The sequence below is a fragment of the Gallus gallus genome, chromosome 12 (genome assembly GCF_016699485.2).
Source record: "Gallus gallus isolate bGalGal1 chromosome 12, bGalGal1.mat.broiler.GRCg7b, whole genome shotgun sequence".
Lineage (NCBI taxonomy): Eukaryota > Metazoa > Chordata > Aves > Galliformes > Phasianidae > Gallus > Gallus gallus.
Genome location: NC_052543.1, coordinates 8,659,684 through 8,679,041, shown reverse-complemented (window position 1 = coordinate 8,679,041; position 19,358 = coordinate 8,659,684). Strand labels below are relative to the sequence as shown.

Here is a 19,358-nt window from a genome sequence, read left to right as displayed (position 1 = left end):
ATTTTCCAAACACTGTTTCAAGTTTTCAGTGATTCACAACCTTAAATATTCTCACAAAAGTGGTCTAAGTTTCAACTGTGTCTTCTTCATCCAAAGCAGACTGACAGCCTTGTGAAACAGTCATAAAATGAGGGCAGTTACAGACCTGTCCTAGGAAGGTTAGTTTGTACAACATGACTGAAAGAAGAAGGTGGGAGACCTTCCATCTTTATGATAAAGAAATATGAATAAAATCATTTTGATTCAGGGCTGCCTCCATGGACAGTTTTAGGTCTGAAGTGTCTTGGGGAATGCTCTGTTTTGTAGGAGTGAGCACCAACATCCTGCAGGCTCCAGAATCTGGCACTTGATCCTGTGAATGTGTTACACCTTTTCTTAAAAGGCTTGTGAGAATCTCCCTAGTTTCTGAACTGCTGCTGGAATTGCGTAAGAGATGGTGAAAGCTCAGTGTGGCCAGAGCTGAAATCATTGCCATTATAAGCGTGATCAGAAGTTTGGGCACACATGAGGGAGAAAGGTGAGCTGCCTTAGAGTTTTGATTTGCACAACTGCTGAGGCAAAACTTTTGGGTGGCAGTTCTAAACTTCAGCATCTAACATTTAATCCTATGTTCTGGATCTTGCCCAGAGCTTTTCCAAAGTATTTATTTTTCAAGGCTGGGTGAGGGATTACCAAATTCTGATGGCAAAGGATTAGGGTTTCGTGTGATGGGGTGAGTTCTTCACTTGTAGAGAACTCCCACAGATAAAATCAGACGTTGCACTTCCTTGACATGTCCTCAAATGAAAAATTTGGGCCCTCCGCCAACCTCATCTTTGGGCTTGAATTCTGGGCTGATTCTATAACAGTCTTTGCTGAGCTCTTATCCTTATGCCTCTGTTAATTTAAGAGCTGTTTAGCAGAACCATTAACTTCTGGAACACTGAATTTTTCTGTGAACTACATGTTTAAAAGCTCACCTTGTATATACCAGATGTTTATTTTCTGACTGAGGCATCTATATTTAGAGATAGTTCTGGTCTTTCAAGTTAAAGGCCGTTGCAATTATTTGAGAACTGAGCATGTAGGAGGCAGACTGTGTTTCAGTTATTGAATCCCAAAGGTCCCTCAAGCATCTAGCTACTACTTGAAACATCAGAGTTGCATTTACCTTTGCCATACTGCTGCTATTCTCTTCACGCTGGTTAGCAATTTTTAAAGCTCTTATATCTTCAAAAAATATTATTTAGAGCAGTCTGTGGGGGGAAAAAAAAAAATAAGCAAAGCAGAGAGAGACGTGACGTTATGTGTCACTCAGCTGATGATAGTACGAATATGCTGCATGACAGGAAGCGAGACAAAGTTATGTGGCCGCGTGGGGAGGAGTTCCTGCCGAAAAGCGAAGGAGAAACATAGGGACTTCTTTGCAGCAAAGAGTTTTCACTGTCACACTGAAGATTAGGAAGCCTTCTAAATCTGAGTACAATACAAAGTACCTCATGGTGTGGTGTTGTTTTTTTGTGCATCATCAGGTAAGTGTACACTCAGGATCGCACTACTTTTTATTGTTTGCTTGCATGGCATTGTAGTAAGTTGAAATTGCACAGATAATGCTTCCAAGCGTGGCGGGATTTAAATTGTATCAATGAAAAAAATAGTGCTTAGCAGGAAAGTTTCCTTCTGTAAGAGTGAGATTTCTAAAAAATGTAGATAAATATACCCTGTTATTCCCAGTGGGATGGATGATGGTTTGGTTTTCCTGTGCGTTGGAATTTTACTGTTGTGGGACCGGAGGGGTTGATGGGTTTTTTTGGTGTTTTTCTCTCTCTCTCTTTTTTTTTTTTTTTTGCTTTTCATTTGTCTGTATTACCATAAATATGTAAATTTGTCTGTCTCTGCTGACATAAAACTAATCACTTTTTCTGATGCTAGAGTTTAAATGGGAACATTTAAAACTACATGGATAAGTTTATGCATTGCCAAGGTGAAAGCTGTTAACAGATCTTGTGTAATAACATATTTGCAGAGCATAATTACTGTGCTGTGCTTGCATGTGTTTGAAGTATCACCTGGAAAACTGCCTGCGCTTTTAGGCTTTGCATCTTGGAAAGCAATAAGACTGACAATAAATACAGGAAATGGCTAACATTTAATTCTTGACTATACTTAGTGACTTGTGTGGGATTTTAACTTTGGGCTATTGATTACAAATCAGAGTAGCACATCAGCATCATAACTAGATAATTAACTTTGCAGCTCTAATCCTAGATCCATACCATCCTGCCACTGGCTGCAGAGCCTCTTAGTTGAGAAGCGAAGTTGTTTCAAAACATTTGTGCATATGTTGAATAAAACCCACTTAGAAGTTCTTAAAAATAAAGGTGATAAAGGTGAGGAGCTGGAATGTGAGGCAAGGCTCTGTTCAGTGGCCTGCATGCTCTTGTGTTTGCTGCAGAGAGTGAGGCTTAAATATACTGAAGTTTAAAACTACATTCTTAATTGGATTTATTGTGTTTTATGTTCCCTTTAACAAAATTTTCAGTAGTAAGGGAGATTGTTTATGGCAAATTTATTGCTATGAATGTTTTTAAGATCATATGTAGAATGCTTTATGTGGTTCTGACTTAAACTGTGGTTATGAGAGGTATATCAAAATTTCAACAGGCTCAGGAAGTTTATCAGGACTGTCTGGGAAATAAAGAGTCATTCAACTTGTGAAACTCGCTTTAGTAAATGTTATGCATTTGATTTCTTGGTGTTTATTAAATAGCTCAAGAGTGAGACTGCTGATTACTAACCGCTGTACTGTAAAATTGATGTAGTCTTTTTGGAGGTGCTTAATATTCATATTTTCTGTGGGTATCTATTTTGGTCATTGCTTACTCAAAAATGTATAACAGAAGAAATCTAATAAACGCTATGGTTGTCATGGAATGCCAGGGGGGATGCATGTCTGTCAGTGATGTAAGGTCACATGGATTCCCTGGTGTATTACAGAGCTCATGTTGACAGCTTTCAAGTTGGGTGCATATTTTGACTCCTTGGCTATATACATCTTCCACAATCATTGAAAGCATCAGCCATTTGTCAATTTTGATTGAAACTGGATAAGAAAACACTTTAAAAGAAAAATAATTCTAGAATCAGGAGTCATGAGGATATCCAGCAATTTTACAGAAGCCTTGTTTCTTGAGAAATTGAGCAGAAGTATATTTTTGTTTGGGTTCAATATATGTGAAAGACAGAAATAGAAGTAGCAACATGTGTTTTTAGTGAAAGATTGATGCTTTTGTCTATGCTGAAAAATCCATTTTGGGCGCAGCCATCTTATCCAGTCTGTGATGCTGAGGAACAGCACCTGAGGCACTTGGGGTCCAGTGCCATAGAGGAACCTGTCTGTGGCTTGAGTGGCAGAGCAGCATAATGATGCTGAATGCTAGAGACTGAGAGAAGGCAGACCAACAAAGAGCAGTGAGGGATGACTGTAATTTATGCAAATATAAGCCATTAAAAGCCACATGGAAACCTTACTTATGGAAATTTTCCTTCTGCTTTATGTGGTTCTGGTGCACAGAAACAGCAAATTGGGTTCTTTTTTGCAATGAAAAGCTCCTTGAGACTCTTGAGGTTCTTAAAAAAATAAAACTAAGAAGAAAAAAATCAGTAGAACAAATCTGTTTTTCAAGTGAGAAAGTTTCATTGTGATTTTTATTCCATGAACGAAAGCCACACACAGGTGATGCAAGTTTGGAAGCAGAAGTAGTGGCTGACAGCTGTGATTTCATGTTCAGCTGAAGCCAGAGCAGCTCAGTGCTGCCCAGACAGGGGAGGTCTCAGGCCTTTGGGAGCACAATGCCTTAGGATAAAGTTAGACTCTAATTTTGTTTTATTCTTGATTTTACTACTGGGTCTATAATAAACTCTCTCAGTGTAAACTTAGAAGGTGAGGAAGCTCACCCTCATCAGCATGATGGAGATGCCGGCACTGTTTGTGTACCGACTTCTTCTGTTGCTTGGGGCATAAAGAACTGGATGTAACAGACTGCAGCTCATAGGGTCTGTGGGAAGTACAGGTGAGTCTAGATAGTGTGTGGACTCTCTTAAATTGCCTCTTAATTTTCGTTTCGACATAGGCAAATTTAGAATCTCTGGATATTGGTTGTAATTGTTAGTTAAAAGCATAATGAATGTAGCCGTCTTCAAGTCTGTCTTGAAGTTCTGACTCAGTAAAGGTCATGGAATAATGATTGCTGATGACTCATGTAGTGAGGAATTCTCAAAAAGAAAGAAGTAAAAATATATTTAAATTATTTATCTGAATTTGGTTCACTTTGTAGCACACTGAAGAAGTTTCAGCATGTTCAGCTCTCTGCTAGATTCCTCTGTCTGATGCTCTCCCTGTCTTACGAAAAGGGGAAGGAAGAAGGTTTAAATTAAGATAGAATAACTATCAGTCCTCAAACAAAGCTCTGATCCTTGTCCTTACAGCATCCCGTACATGCACACCCATTTCCTGTTGTTCGCGTTAAACACACTGAATGTAATTTTGATTTCATTGTTCACTTTGGTGTTCATTTCATATTACATGGACTGGAAAATCTTGAATCCATCATGACAGCATTGTAGAAATAAAACTTACATTTTTGCTCAGAGAGAGATGAAAAGGAGCTGCTATTTTGCCAGACAGAGGTGTGAATGACTTAGCTTCCCAAGGCTCAGTGACTGTCTTAGGAATTTTCTGCTGTGCTGTAACAGATTTAGGGTCTGTTGTTTTTGTTGTGTTTTTGCTTGGGACACTGAGAACTAACAAGTTGCATTACTGCTTCTGATACTTATACAGCCCACCAGCTGAGTGTGTGCAGGGCAGGGCAGGGCATGGCACCCACAAACTTGTGGGCAATAGGGTCATCTCCTTTGGTAGGAATTAAGCTTTTGCTTAGGTTTTTGTGTCATGAAAAATAAATCTGCTATGTCTCTTATTCAAAACAGTAGAGGGCAGTGGAAATATAATAGAACTTCCATACATAAAATTTCAAGGAATTTTTGGTTCTCTTTGCAGTTTAAGCAAGTTCTTTTGGAAAGGTAACATAAAACACTGATACTTAGAGGCAGGGTAAATAGTGCTTCTTCTATGGAGTTACAACCCAAGAAGGCATGTGTGGTGTGTTGTTCAGCTGGAAGGAAGGCAGTGTTCTTTCCATGCCTCACATGTCAGCGTGTGGCCGAGGAAGTCAGCTGGTGCTGCTGTACAGGTGAGCAGTAGGCTGTGGTAAGGTAAAAAGAGCCAGTCTTGAAAGATGACAGATTAATTTATCTTGAAGCTTAAACTATGAATGAATGAATTAGCAGTGTTGTGAAATTCTAATGGGTTAGCTCTGAACCAGATTTATCAGGAAGACTGTATTCAACAGGAAATCCATAGGAGTCTAGCTGCTTGTTGCACAGATGCTCCCGTGATTAATATGATATGGTCTCCCATTATACAGACTTGTTGCAAGAACTTTACATTGCACCATGTCATTTCCTTTTTAAATCATCTGTGCCTTTATTTCATCTTAGAAACTTGAATATCAGTGCAAGAGTAATGTGATAGCATGGAAAACAGCCCTTTGTGAGGGTTATTCTTGTTCCAGTATCATGAGTGTTCTGGCTTTAAGCTGGGTAAGGCGACACTGCTGCTGCCTCTACTGGTCAACTTCTAGAGTCTGCTATGTGAGGTTATATCCCACCACCTGTGGCAGGAAATGTTAAATTAAGTATTATTCAACTAGCCTCTAGATAGAAGGTTGTTAATATTTTGCCTTGTAATTTTATACCCTATGTAAGCTGTATTCAAGGCATACGTTGTTAACTGCGGTGTGAAAAAGGTTGAAACATTTAGTCAGAATCTCCTCTTGTGTTATGATGACCAAAATGTTTATCTAAATGATTTTATTTTTTTATATTATGGCTATGTCATTTGCCTTCTTCCTACTGCACATATCTCTTCAGGCCATGCTGTCCTAAAAAAAACTTATACAAACTGGCGACTGTCGCGACCATGGATGGTTGTAAGCAATATTAACAAGAACTTGGGATTCTTTGTGTGCATGGTAATGAAAAAGAATTAGAAAATTAGTTGATTTCTGCTGTGCTATGCATGGGCCAGTACAGGTGATGTACTGAGTGAAGATTCATGTTGTCATTTTTGGCTTAACACAGCACTGTGTGATGATATAAACTGGCATGATAAATCTAACATCATGTGATATGATGTGATTAGAATTTGTTTGCCCAAATGACAAATAAATATATCAGTGTGTGAAATACGTGTTCAAGCTCATTGAGGGCCCTGCTTACTTAAGTTCTGTCAGGAAGTTCTGCTTGTTCCTTAACATGCCACTTAGCTGATTTCTGGTTTTGGGCTATAAATTAATTTCATTGTCTGTGACCCTCAGCTTTGCAGGGAAGCTTTACTCTGCCCTAAGTGTATGTACAGCACTTTTTCACAGAATCCTTCTGGGCTCAGTGTCTAGCTATTTCTCTGTACCTATGTACTTCTAGCATCTTTTGTGAAAGGAATACACACCGAATTATTGAGATAAAATGATATGACCTTAAACATATGATGGAGAGCAATATTTAAGGGCTGATTTTCTGGCACGTGAAAGATAAAGAGGACAGCTGGCTTGTACTATGGCAACTGAGCCTGGAGTTGTAACTCCTTTGGGTAAAAGGTGCTCGCAGGGAGCAGGGATTAATTTAATGAGCAATATCGAGTGCAGACTTTGCTTCTAATCCACTTATTATGGGCAAAGAACTGTATCTGGTAGCTCAATTACTGAAATAAGTTTTGCCATGTTGGTTTTTCCCCCCACCTTATATGGTGATAATAACCCTTGAAATTCTTAGGAAATTAAAACATTAACAGCAGTTGATGATATTTGTCAATTTCCGTACGAAATGACTTGGCTAACAGTGTCCCTGGGACAAACTTTCAGACAAGAAAGTTTGCTTTTGTTTGTTTGGTTTGTTACTTTTCAGGAAGTAGAAGAGCTAAAGTACAGCAGGGAAAGTGATCCTTTAGGATCAAGGCCGAGCAACCTTCACCGACCTATGTGGACTTTCCTTACAGCTCCCCTCTGCTTTCATCTTTCTTGGTCTGTACATCACATACAAGTTTGTTTCTACTGAGCATACTGAGATTTCGCTATATAACTTGTGGGGTGTAAGTCAGTATTCATGTATTAACTGTTTTATGCTGTGCTTTTCCTCAGTAGCCTTGCCTTGGACACTTATCCTCCACAGATGCTACTTTGTGAACTGTAGCTCCATGTTTTGAACCCATATACTCTGTTTAAATGCACTGGTCCAAAGCTTACTGCGTAATTGCTGCTGGATAACTTCACTGCTACAGTCACAGGATGCTGTTTCTTCTGTGTTCCCTCTAATCCTGCAGTCTTCCTGGGGTGCCCGTGCCTCTCTTAGTTGGCACTGGTTCTTAGTAGGGCTCTGCTGTATTGGAGCTGCCACACACTTTGTTGAACAGGAGCTGTGTGGCTGCCAGTGAGCGAGCCTTTAAATCAGTTATCCAACAAGGTAACTGTTCACTTGTGTTCTTGTTCCCCTTCATTAACAGTGAAATTATGTCTGTTCCATTACAGGAGACAGCATACATAGGATTTACTTTAAAATTAAAAAAAAAAAAGACAACAACTGCATGGTTTGTGTTGGGAACACATACTGAAGCATCCCAGTGATGATGATCAGAGTCTTCTGATGTCTTTTTGGTTGATAGCTTCTATTGCTGAACAAAATTCCTTTATTTTTCTCTGAATGATGGATTGACCATCTTTTGTTGCATTGCACTGATTCTTCTGGACGTAACTAACTCCAATTTTTGCAGAATGAGGCTTAATTACTTAATTTGAGACTATTTTAATACTCCTCTGACTAACAAATCCCAACCCAAGCTGTCATTACCGTTGTATCATGTCCATCTGTGCTTATCCACCCAAGAACTGTACTGTAAGAGGGATTTGATTATGCACGGACTGAGGTCTGAGATTTACTTTTTATAAAACACCTTTCACTGTGTAATGTGGTTGGAGAACTCGTAATCCAGTTTCTGTTTCTAAATATAGTAATAAAAGCAAAATCAAAACACAGCTGGTCATTGATTTTAAGATCACCATTGCCAGGAGGAAAAAAGATGAAACAAGTTAGATTTCTTCAAAAAAGACAGCAAAATTGTAATCAAATACAGTGCAGGTCAAAGACCTGCTCTAAACTAGTAGGTAAATACAAAAACTTTCAACACCTCTACTTTCATATTAAAACAGCATGAATTAAAAACTTCTGGACTTTATAATAAATAGTCTCAAACTTGCTGTAGCCTGAAGAGTCACAGGTATAGTGTGTGTACAAACAGTGCATCTGTACTTTCTATTTTATTACCTTTCTTGACTTTAAGATGTGTTTAATACTTCTGTGAGATTCAGAAAATAGAAATGGCCGCCTCTACCTGCACAGTGTGAAGAAGAACCTGACTTGTAGCTGAACTTGGGCTGTCTCAGAATGTGAGAGTTCAGTATGGCATCAGTGTGGTGTTTTGTTTCTTTTTTTTCATGTTCTTCTTTTGACTTCTGTAGACTGGGAACTGAATCCCAGCTATTGCGAATGCTTATCTCTACTTGACAGCGGAAGACAACACAGCTGGATAAATAAGGATCATATATTCTGTGACTTCTCTTGTTTCCTAAATCTTCCTGGTCTGTAAGAGATGCAGAGCTCTGTTAAATGAAATTTCATACTTCTCATTTGAAGGGCATGAAGATCAGTCTTGTGATGAACCTGTGAAAGGGCATCAAGGAGGAGCTGTCACTATTTCAAAACAAAAGCTGCATGTAGAGCAGAACCCAGTCACTGACGTGGATGTTGAAATCCAAATATATGTTAATTTAATTCCTGCAGTATATTTCATCTTGCCTCGTCATTATACTGTATTGCTTATCTGAGAAGAGTACTTGGTCACTGAATGTGTGTTTTAAAAAATGTAAATATTGGCTTTCAACAACAATTTTTTTTTTCCTCCAGACAGTTTCATTAGCTGCAAAAATTGCCATATCCAGTGCTGAAGTGCGCTTTACAACATGCAACAATTACAATTCTAGTTAGAAATAAGTGCTTTAGTTTTTTAAAAAAGGGTGATAAATAAAGTATTAAATAGAAGTGTGGAAGTTTAAGTGACCCTAACTCACTTTGGGCACAAAAAGAAAATGTTTACTTTACTTCTGCTGATAGGGTTTGAACATGTGAAAATAGAGCTTAAATTCACCTATGTGGTAATTATAATGACTAGTGAAGGTAGAAGTACTGCGTATACGTGTGTGAGATTTCACTGTGTGTTCCCATTCAGGATTGGGCTGTTAGTAGTTGGTAATATTCACGAAAACTGAGCTTTTCTTTTCATTTTGTTTTATAGAAGAAACGAAAACAGAGTACTCAAGATGAAGATACAATCAGTATCTGCAGCCTGGATACAAGCGTGAGTGATTTCTTGGTTTTCCTTTTGCCTCTCTTTATAAAATCTTGATGCTATTGGTGCTCTGAAACAAACTGGTTTGTCCTTTTAGCTGCACTGTTTTCATGCACAGCATGAATAATTTGTTCTGCTTATTTAAAAGAAAAGGTGTTACTGCTTTTCATTTTTCTGTAGGGGGTACTTTTAAAGAGAAAAATGAGAAGTTAGAATGACGGTTTGTTATAAAGCAGTGAATGTCTTATTAGTAAATAATTATCACGGCAAATGGGCATTGTGAATACAGGACTTAAAAATAGACCTTTTGTCCTATTATGTGGTATGTGAGAGAATTTGTTTCAGTTACGTCAGTGATGGATGCTCCTGGCATTGTGAAGCTGTTTAATGTGATATTACTGCAGTTATGTGACCCAGGTGCATCATTTTTTAAGTGGTCTGCTGAAACACAGCTATGATTTTCTATCACACTTGAGATGTGAAGAAGCCAACAGCAAATATGTTTATAAACTACATGGTTTTAAGGTACATGTATATTTTTAAATTTATTCACTCTTTCTGAACTCTTGAGTATTTCTTAGTTTTTTCTGTACGTAAAAGTGGAACATTGACTGCTCTGAGTTGGTTAAAACTGATGTTATTGTTTTTTTTTTTAAAAAAGGCAACATTTCACTGATCAAAGTCTGCATACTTGATAAATGATCTTTAGGAACTAAAACAGTTCTCTTAATTTTGGTGGATGTTGAATCAAAGTTTGTGTGTGTAAAATGGTAGAGTACACCACGTTGTGTGCTGTTTCCCATGTAAAACTGTGACATTTAGCATTTCGTAGTATAAATCCATGGAAGTAAAAGAAATGTAGATGAATTGAGAGTAATTGAGTAAAAGAAATGTAAATGAAAAACACCATTCCCTCTGGTGGTTTTTATTATTGTTTTCAGTGTTTTTTTTCCCCACAATCAGCTGTTGAAGCACTTTTCCCTTTCTGTAGAACTTTTATGCAGTACAGTCAGAAAAAGTAAGTTAAAAAATAGAGAATAAAAGCTTTGGCAAATCTTTATGTATTTGCAGGCGTCATACCTACTGCTGTGATTTCTTTAGCAATAGAATTTGATTTTTGTTTAGTACAAACATTTTTTGAGGAAGCAGTTAAATTTAAGGATTTATCTGCATGGATGTGTGCAGACATGCAAACTCTCACAGGCACCTCAGGTTGACTGGGTAGAATCTTGGGCCGTTTTGGAGATCACAGTTTCGTGAGAGCCTGACCTGAATTAAGGGGCTGGTTAATCCTGGTAGACATTATGTTGGGCTAGCACTTCACTGCTGTGGTTGTGTGGCTCCACTTATAGCTCTGCACTATTCACATGCAAGGTAACTTCTGCCCAAGGAAGCAGCAGCCAAAGAAGTAAAATATAATAACAAGAAAGATCAAATATTTGTAACACTATCTGTATAAGATACACTCAATATACTTGGAACTCTGCAGAGGGAAAAAAAAAGTGGGTGATTTTTTTAATAAGTTCTACAAGACATGATCCTTGTAAGGCTGTTCATGCTCTTCTGATCTGGGGCTCATTCAGAATAGGCCTGAAAGATTACTTCACCTAGCACATAGCGGGCAGAATTCCAGCACAGGGTGTTCTGGGTGCGAAGAGTTTGCTGGGTTTCAAAAGTCAGATTGCACAGATTAATGGAAAAAAAAAAATCTGTCAAGACAGACTGAGTAAAATCTGCCATCTGAGAAATCCTTGGACTTGTATGATTTCAGGGTTCTGGGAGGGTAAACTACAGGGAATTGCTAGGATTCTACTCTGATTTCCCTTGCTTCCCTAGGAATCTGCTTTGCACTGCTGCTGGAGACCTGGTAGGGGCTTCAGAGATCCAGCTTTAGCCAGTGAGTCCAATCTGAATTACTATTATTGGTCCAATCGGCTATCTTTTTCTTTCAAACAGCAGCAATATCAAAATGACACATTGAGGGCCTTATGCCTATGTGGAACCTTTGGACTGTAGTGTAATGTACATACAGAAGTGTTTGGGCTCCTTTGTCTGGCAACTCTTCTGTATCTTTGAAAAGATGGGCCTAATAACTTGTGCATTCTCAATGAAAGCATTTTTTTTTTCCAGAGCAGAGGCAAAAGGTACCAAAATGGAATGCACATGTTCCCTATTAAGAATGTAAGGTTCTAACAGGAGTCATTATGAAATTACTGAAGTTTTACTGAAACTAAATTTACTGAAGTAGTAAATCTCTCAGGCATGGTGTTAAAATCTTTCTCTCTCAAAAACAAACAAATCTGAACAACAAAGCAACCCAAAACAGAACAAATGAAATAGCATGTATTTAACACGGAAATATATCTAACTGCTGTACAGCACGTTTCCTGGTTTACAAGATTTAGGTGAAAGTTTCCCATTTGATCCCTCCAACTCGTGGAGCTGCGAATGCGAGAATGTGCTGTCAGCTGCATGGAGCAGTTGCTGCTATGGGGTCTTCAGTGCATCACCTCAAGGATATGCCTTGTGGTGTTGGTAGTTGTTTGCTTGTTTGTTTCTTCTCCTATACTTGCCTTTGGCAGTAGCTAATGGAAAGTTCTGACAATCTTTAGCTCAGTTCAAGTGAGTAAATGTTTGTTCAGTACCTTTGTCAGGAGATAGGAAGAAGAATGGGTTTTAACCATTTAAATACTGGAGTTGCTTTGTGCCTTGGAAAGCAATATACTTATTCAGATATCTGGATCTCCTGACAATTTACCTCATCGTTTGTCTACAATCCTTTTATAAAAATAGACATATATTTTAATGACTGACCATGGACAGACACACCTGCCTTTTCAAGTGGAATCAGTCATGACAGTTTTCTTTCACAGGAAATGCTGGTTGGAGCCTTTTGCTGACTCAGGACAAGGACTGGTAACCTAAGCATGTTAAACAATCTTTGTATTTGTTTAGTGACCCGGACTGGTATTGATGCTTCAGGAGTTGATAAGCTTATTAGGTTTATTAAACTGACTAGTTGGTCTTGGCTCGTGTTATTGCCAGCTTAAAGAAGTGGATTTGTAAATCCTCTCAATGTCAAACAGTTAGTGATAACTTGTGACAGATGTGTCCAGCAGGCTGAGGGCTGATGAGTGCATGAATATATGAATGTAGGGCAATTTGAAGTTTGTTTTTAAAGGAAAAGGTACGTATTCTTTTACATGGCTTTGTTCATATAGTCTTCCATGGAAAGCCTTACTTTGCATGTGGTATACAGATAACTTATAGTGTTTCATGCTGTGCTGTTAAAATGGTGTTATGTTCTAGAGTGATTTGCATGTGCTTATTCATTCACAGACATATTACTAGCATGACGTATGCAAACTTCAGATTGTATAGATAACCAGTCATAGCTTGGAGAATGGGGATGGAGAGACTGAGACGGTTTTCAAGGTCATACAGGGCTAATTATTTTTTAATCTTTAAAACACTATACTACAGGTCTACAATTCTTTGTTTCTCCATGTACAGGTAGAATGTCTCTCTTTACTTAACTTTTGGGATTAAATTTACAGATTTTTCGGTTTGTGCTTTCACCTTTTTTGCTGCTGCCACTTTTGGTCTTTTCTGAAACCCAGAATTTGAAATGTAGCTCTTCGATCCGTGCAATCCTTTTCTGAGCCAGGTCTGTTGTTGGAGGAGCACAGGGATTGGGATCAGGTAGCCAGATTTTGCTATGTTTTGCATCTTTCTTGGAAACGGCGCGACTCTTCATTTTCTGCAGCTGAATGCTCTTTGAGAAAATTTTGGACTGTGAGGTATAGTTGATATATTATGCTATAAAAGGACTGATGGATAGAACCTCTTATCTGAAGGTTTCTGTAAAGCACTTAGCAAGATGTTTATAAGCAATATATTTTTAATTGCTATTGCAAAGAGGGTAACTACAAAGTAGTCACAATCTTGTAATGATGATAGATGATGCCATGTTTCTCATGAGTCTCAACTCTATAAAAACAAGTAACTTGGAAGGTATCCAGAGCAATAAGCTCATAAAATAAGCTCAGCACTTGAATTTTCAAACTAAAATAATATGTATTTAACCAAAATCCTCTTCATGAGAAGAAAAAGGGCAATGCTGTGAAGGTCTTCTCTGCTATCAGTTGTGTGCAGAATTTGTTGTAAGCTTGCGGATGTTGCTTCTGTTCTCTTGGAATATTAAGAAGAAATATACAACAGATGCGTGGTGAACTAAATAAGTAAAACATTTTTGTAAAGAAAGTAAAATTCCCTGTGTGAAGCATCAGAAGAGTTATTTATTTTGTTTATATATAAATTATTACTGAAAGTAAAACTGTTCTAAATGATAACTTATTAGTGTTTTCTGAAGTGGAGAAATCTTAAGGCTCATCTGTCAACTTGCAAGTTAATAAAATATGCTCCAATGTAAACTATGAACAAAAACATACCCAGACCTAAGCAAGATGAATATAAGCTAGATCAGAGTTCATTAATTTTGATTGCTTTTAGTGCTGAGTGAACATTTGTTATGTATTTGAGAGTCAATGTAACTGAAACATTCTTTGACCTAATTAAACTTAATTATAAACTCAATAATATTTGATTGCTAAGGTATGGAGAGGTAGCTTTGAAAGCTTAGAGGGGATTATATCTACATCATCTTATCGAAGTTGAGATAATTAAAATATATATTGTATCTGGGTCTTTTTATTTCCATTAAACTCTGCTGTGTTGTGTGTTCATAGTATAAAAGGCATTCCGCTTGTCCAGTAAGATGTATACAATATGCTTGAATTATGCACGGCTTATTAATTTTGCTCTATTGCATAGGCGGTCAGTGCTCCATCTGGATTCCGACTCTATAATAAAGGGTCTGTTCTTAATCCATTATTAATCCATCATATGATTGGAATAGGCTAGACACTGTCTGCCGTTGGTATTATTTGAAGTATTGTAATGTCATTTTTTAAGGCTTTGTTTTGTTATTCTTTTTATTTCTCATTAAACGAGGCCTACAAGTGCTTTAAAAAAAAAAAAGTATAAAATGCCAGTTATGCTGCATTCTTGTCCTCCGGTGTTGTAATGATCTCAGATTTCCTGTGTAGTGTTGCAATATGGTTACTCTTTATTGACGTGCACAACCTTTCAGAACATGGCTAACTGTTCCCGTAAGTCTTGCAAGCCTTGCAGATAATTCTGGTGAAGATAACAAACGTGTGAAGAGGTCGGGCAGCTTCAGTACTGATCTATCTACACAGTGTGCCAAATACTTTGCAAACATGGACCAAACTGTCTTTAGGCACACTTGTGCAACTGGCAAAGTAAGGAAATGATCTCTTGTACCAATTCACCTAGATTCTTGAAATTAAAGCTGACCTATATTTGTCTTAAATTAATTTAAAACTACTTTTCTTTAAGATTTTCCTCCAACTGTAACAATATCTTACTGCAGCTTACTAACACCTATTTGCCTATCTCTGTTTACATTTATATACAAAACCTACATTGAGCACAACCTACAGTGCAGAGAAATAAAAATGCTTTGGCTAATGAAAATATTTCACAAATGTAGTATGACTCTGTCCTAGTTCAGTACAAGTCTAATGCAAGAGTATTCAAGGACCCTGTTTGTTTTAAAGGTTCCAAAAGTTGTTTCTTTAGTGGTGTGTGGTGTTAAACATACTGTGTGTCTCAAACAAGATCAGGCCTGTTTACAGATGAAAAAGGGGTATCTGAGAAAGGATTATCTGCTCTGTAGGTGGGGTATATAATTGAGAGATGGCTGAAAAATGGGGATCAGAGAGGCAAAAAGCAGTTTAGTGAGGTAGACTGCAGTCATCTTGCCTCTGGCAAACTAATAATGTTTCAGAAAAGTAAATGCTAGTGATCTTTCATTAGTGTGCATGAATAAATGCTTGTTATATTGCATTCATTTGTAACAGTAAGTTCAAAAATGATAATAAAAATGAAAAAAAGTATGATTAATCTGTAGATTTTAAACCCAAGATATTTCTGCATTGTCATAGCAAATATTATTCCCTTTTTTATTTTTTTTTTGTTTAAAAAGCTGATACTGAAAAACATTTTCACCTGCTAAACTCCACATGTAAAATGTTTGAAAGATTAGAAGATGTGATGTATCTCTGAAGTGGGACAAAAGGAAGCATGCCCACTTGCTCTTTATGAACTTAACTAAAAAGGTAGAGCTAGACTAAACAAGCTGTTGGGACACATAACAGTAGGGGAAAATGGTAACAGACATTTCAGAGCTGAGGTTGACTGATATATGCGTAAAGATGCTTTGAAATTCTTCATTGTTGTGCAATACTGGCATTCAAGTTGGACAAAAAATGAAATCTTAGGGTGGAAAATAAAGTAAGATTTTTGTAGGGAAATTGTTGATTTCTAGAAAGCAGTTTTTCTTTCCATGTTATATTTTTTGTGATGAGGTGTGCTCAGTACTTGAGTTCATAAACTAAAAATATACATAACTGTGGAGTATAAGACAGGAATGGTGAAATCCTTTAAGGGAGAGAGGCATCCAAGAAGACCCTTGAGATATTGCAAAGCTGTTGCTTTTGCTATCTATTTCAATTGCTGATTGAAGCTTAAATTGTCATCAAGTCTTGGGAACTGCAGAGGAACTGTGGTATGAAACTGAAAAGATCTTATACCAGCTCTTAGTTTTAGTGTTACTTTGTTGAGATCAACTATGGTCACACAAATTTTGTTTTCTGTTGACTATAAAGAGAAAAGAGGAAAATGAAGTAAGGTTTTACCCCCAAACCAGAAGCATTTCATCCAAAAGATCCATTCAATCTGTGCGCTTTACTCTGAACTGCAAAAAATTACTTCCCTGAAAAATGTGTGAGACTAAACGAGACTTAATCTTCAGGAAGTACAAATAAATCATTAGTTGTAGAAATCTGCAAATAACATCTTATTTATATCTCTGATTCAGTTGGAAGTTGAAACATGGAAAATAATTAATGTGGATTGCAATAGGAATATAGATCAGGTTCCATTCAGGCTGGCGGCCCCATTATTAACTGTGGATCCTAACTGAGCATTGCAGTTGGTCCTTGGCTCTGAGCTCATGTATCACACGGTGGCAAATGCTTAAAAGCCCTTTTGGCCATACCTACATAAGCTGCAGCCTGGCGCTTCTGAGCTACAGCATTTGTTCTGTATATGATAGGCAGAAAGTGAGGTTTTGATTAATTGCCTTTAATGTCTGTTATATCCCATTTTGTTTTCTGACCAGTGACGATACAGACAGATTGTGGTTAGCAGGGCAGTATTTTTCAGTACTGTTTGTATTTCATTGCAGTGTACTAATTTGTTAAATTGTTATTTCCTTGAATGATGCTGTTTTCTTTTATGATATTCCTGTGTAATGAAAACAGGCAATTGAAGTTTGAATTCAATTTAAATTGCTTGCAGGTTACAGGACCAGACTTGATGTATGATTATTTTCAACATAGTAAAATGAGGAACATTTGTGAGCAGAGATTAGCCAGATATTGTTGACAGCTACAAAGTTAGGCATCAACATACGTTGCATGTGTGTTGATTGACTCGACGCAGATTTGCAGAGGTGAAGTTACATTTTCATACATTTTCATAACAAAATTGAATCAACAAACCAGAGATACTGTAGTTTGGTGGCTGGTTTACTTAGAGGGCAAAATTAAAACTGGTGTTACTTTCATAGTAATAAATATAATCCAAGTTCTTTTTTAAAATTTAATTTTATACATCATTATTAATAACTGTATTTCATACTGAACATACAATATTGACCATGCAGACAAGTTTTTAAGAAAAAGGAAGGGTCTGTATAACCAATGCATTGTGTATGTCTGTTAGTCATCTAGTGTTTTTAGGAATGAAAAATATTCCTGTACTTGAGGACTGAAAATGCCTGCTCCCACCTCAGTTCCTTATCCGCTGCCCAGCAGCCTCACTTCCTTCCTCATCCCCAGCCTTGCTGAGTGTTTCTGCATTCAGTGACTTTCCCAACTTTGCTGCCCAGACTTGAATGCTCTGTTACAACTGAGTGGTCCTAGAGTTGGGATAATTATGTCACTTAAACTATAGTCCTGTATGTATTTGATATGATAAATGCACTTCCCCCACAAATGATGTTTTTAGTGTTTGTTCAGCTTATCCATTATAATTCCAGATCCATCACTGCAGAACTATATAAACCGTTGCTAATAACAGCCATGGTATGCTTACATGATACCATCCGTGTTGCCAGTATTACTTTAAGATTAATAGATCAAGCAAAGATCCTGGCTAAGAAACAGCCTGAAATGCAAGTTTGAAACATTTACTGAAGTGTTCATTCCAGTATTCATTTATGTTCTTTTATAGGACAAGGGGGAGAGGAGTTAAACTAATAGGGGAGATTTAGATTAGATGTCAGGGAGAAAGTTATCACTGAGAGGGTGGCGAGGTGCTGGCGCAGCTGCCTGGAGAGCTGTGGGTGCCCCATCCCTGGGGGTGCTCAAGGGCAGGCTGGATGGAGCCCTGGGCAGCCTGAGCTGGTGCCTCACTGAGTAGCTGACAGCCCTGCCTGGGTCAGGAAGTTGGTACTAAGTGATCATTGATGCCCCTTCCAACCCAAGCTATTCTACAGTTCTATGGTTTATCAACCCTTTAAGCCTTTTGTCGACACTAATGTCAAACAAATTTTAAGAGCTCAGACAGGAATTTTTTTACCAGTTGGTAAAAGGAATGTATCAGTGCATGCTATTACCCAAAGGTCACTTCAGTGCAGAATCATGCTGGAAGGCATAAGCAGGTGAATCTCAAAGTTTATTGTTGAAGTTTAACGTGCTTTTTCATAAAATTTCATTATTTTTCTCTGGGGGCATTTTTCACTGTCCTAGTAATCTTAGAATATTATCTCTGCATAGCAGAAATTTCCAAATTAATTTGGTGGCCCTTAGGTTTCCTTATCTCTTAGAAAAAAATTGATTACTTCTCCCATTCCATTATTATTCTAGTTATGTAATCTGGACAGCTGAAAGATATCTGCTCACAGCTGCTGACTCACATTGTTATGAAACTGAACCATGTTTACTTAGCTTCATGGTGGAAGCAGCAAGGAGGGGGAGAAGCTCCCAACAAGTAGAAACTCAGCAAGTAGTTTGAAATACTCCAAGAGTGTTTTAACAAAAATTAAGGTGATTGTTTACAAGTGTGTGAATGTGTTTGTCAGTCAAATCTTAGTGTGTCAACTCCAGTGATGAATGGGACATGCCATCAGTGATGACATCAGGGACATGATTTAGTGGAGGGTTTTTAGAGTTAGGATAGTATGGTTAGGTTGTGGTTGCACTCGATGATCTTTAAGGTCTTTTCCAACCTGAGTGATTCTATGTTCTGTTTGAGAAGGTTTCATTCATTTCACTTTGTTAGTTTTTAATTATAATTACTTGAATAATTCAAACATATGCAAATGGCAACGTGTTATAGTTATAGTTTAAATGTCTAACTGTGGTATAGAGTGTTGGTATTCTTTGAGTTGCTGTTACTTTAAATATTACTGATGTAGACATTAGTGAAGAGCTTTGAAGGTATGTTAAATTAATTGCAGACTCCAGAAGTGCAGTAATTAACAAAACAAATACAGGCCCTGTAGCTTGCGGGGAAAAAGCTGGCAGTAAATTTCTTCTTCCTGTCAAGTTAATGGAATTTCTTCAAGAAGCATTTAATTTCATTTGAAGAATGGGGGCCTTGATTGTGTGAAAATATTAGCAAGAACAAGTTGCAAGTTTTAGGCATACGCTCTTAATTATTATTTGCAGATCTCTTGGTATCAAATCTGTCGCTATCTATATCATGTTTT

General features: G+C 37.5%; 1 protein-coding gene across 10 annotated transcripts in view; it reads left to right on the top strand.

Moving 5' to 3' along the window:
- The window catches only part of ARHGEF3 (Rho guanine nucleotide exchange factor 3), a 113,408-nt gene that overhangs the window by 46,476 nt on the left and 47,574 nt on the right, over window positions 1-19,358 (top strand). For 9 of the 10 annotated variants that reach the window (XR_006931285.1, XR_006931284.1, XR_006931283.1 and 6 more), the window contains one exon: window positions 9,443-9,505. Coding sequence is in view for 7 of the 10 variants with exons in the window: in XM_040646223.2 (XP_040502157.1) it covers window positions 9,443-9,505 (63 nt within the window). In the remaining 3 variants the exon portion in view is untranslated. Of the gene's footprint in view, window positions 1-1,370; window positions 1,512-9,442; window positions 9,506-19,358 lie in introns of those variants that run through there. The other variant, XM_015293070.3, reaches the window with a different exon arrangement.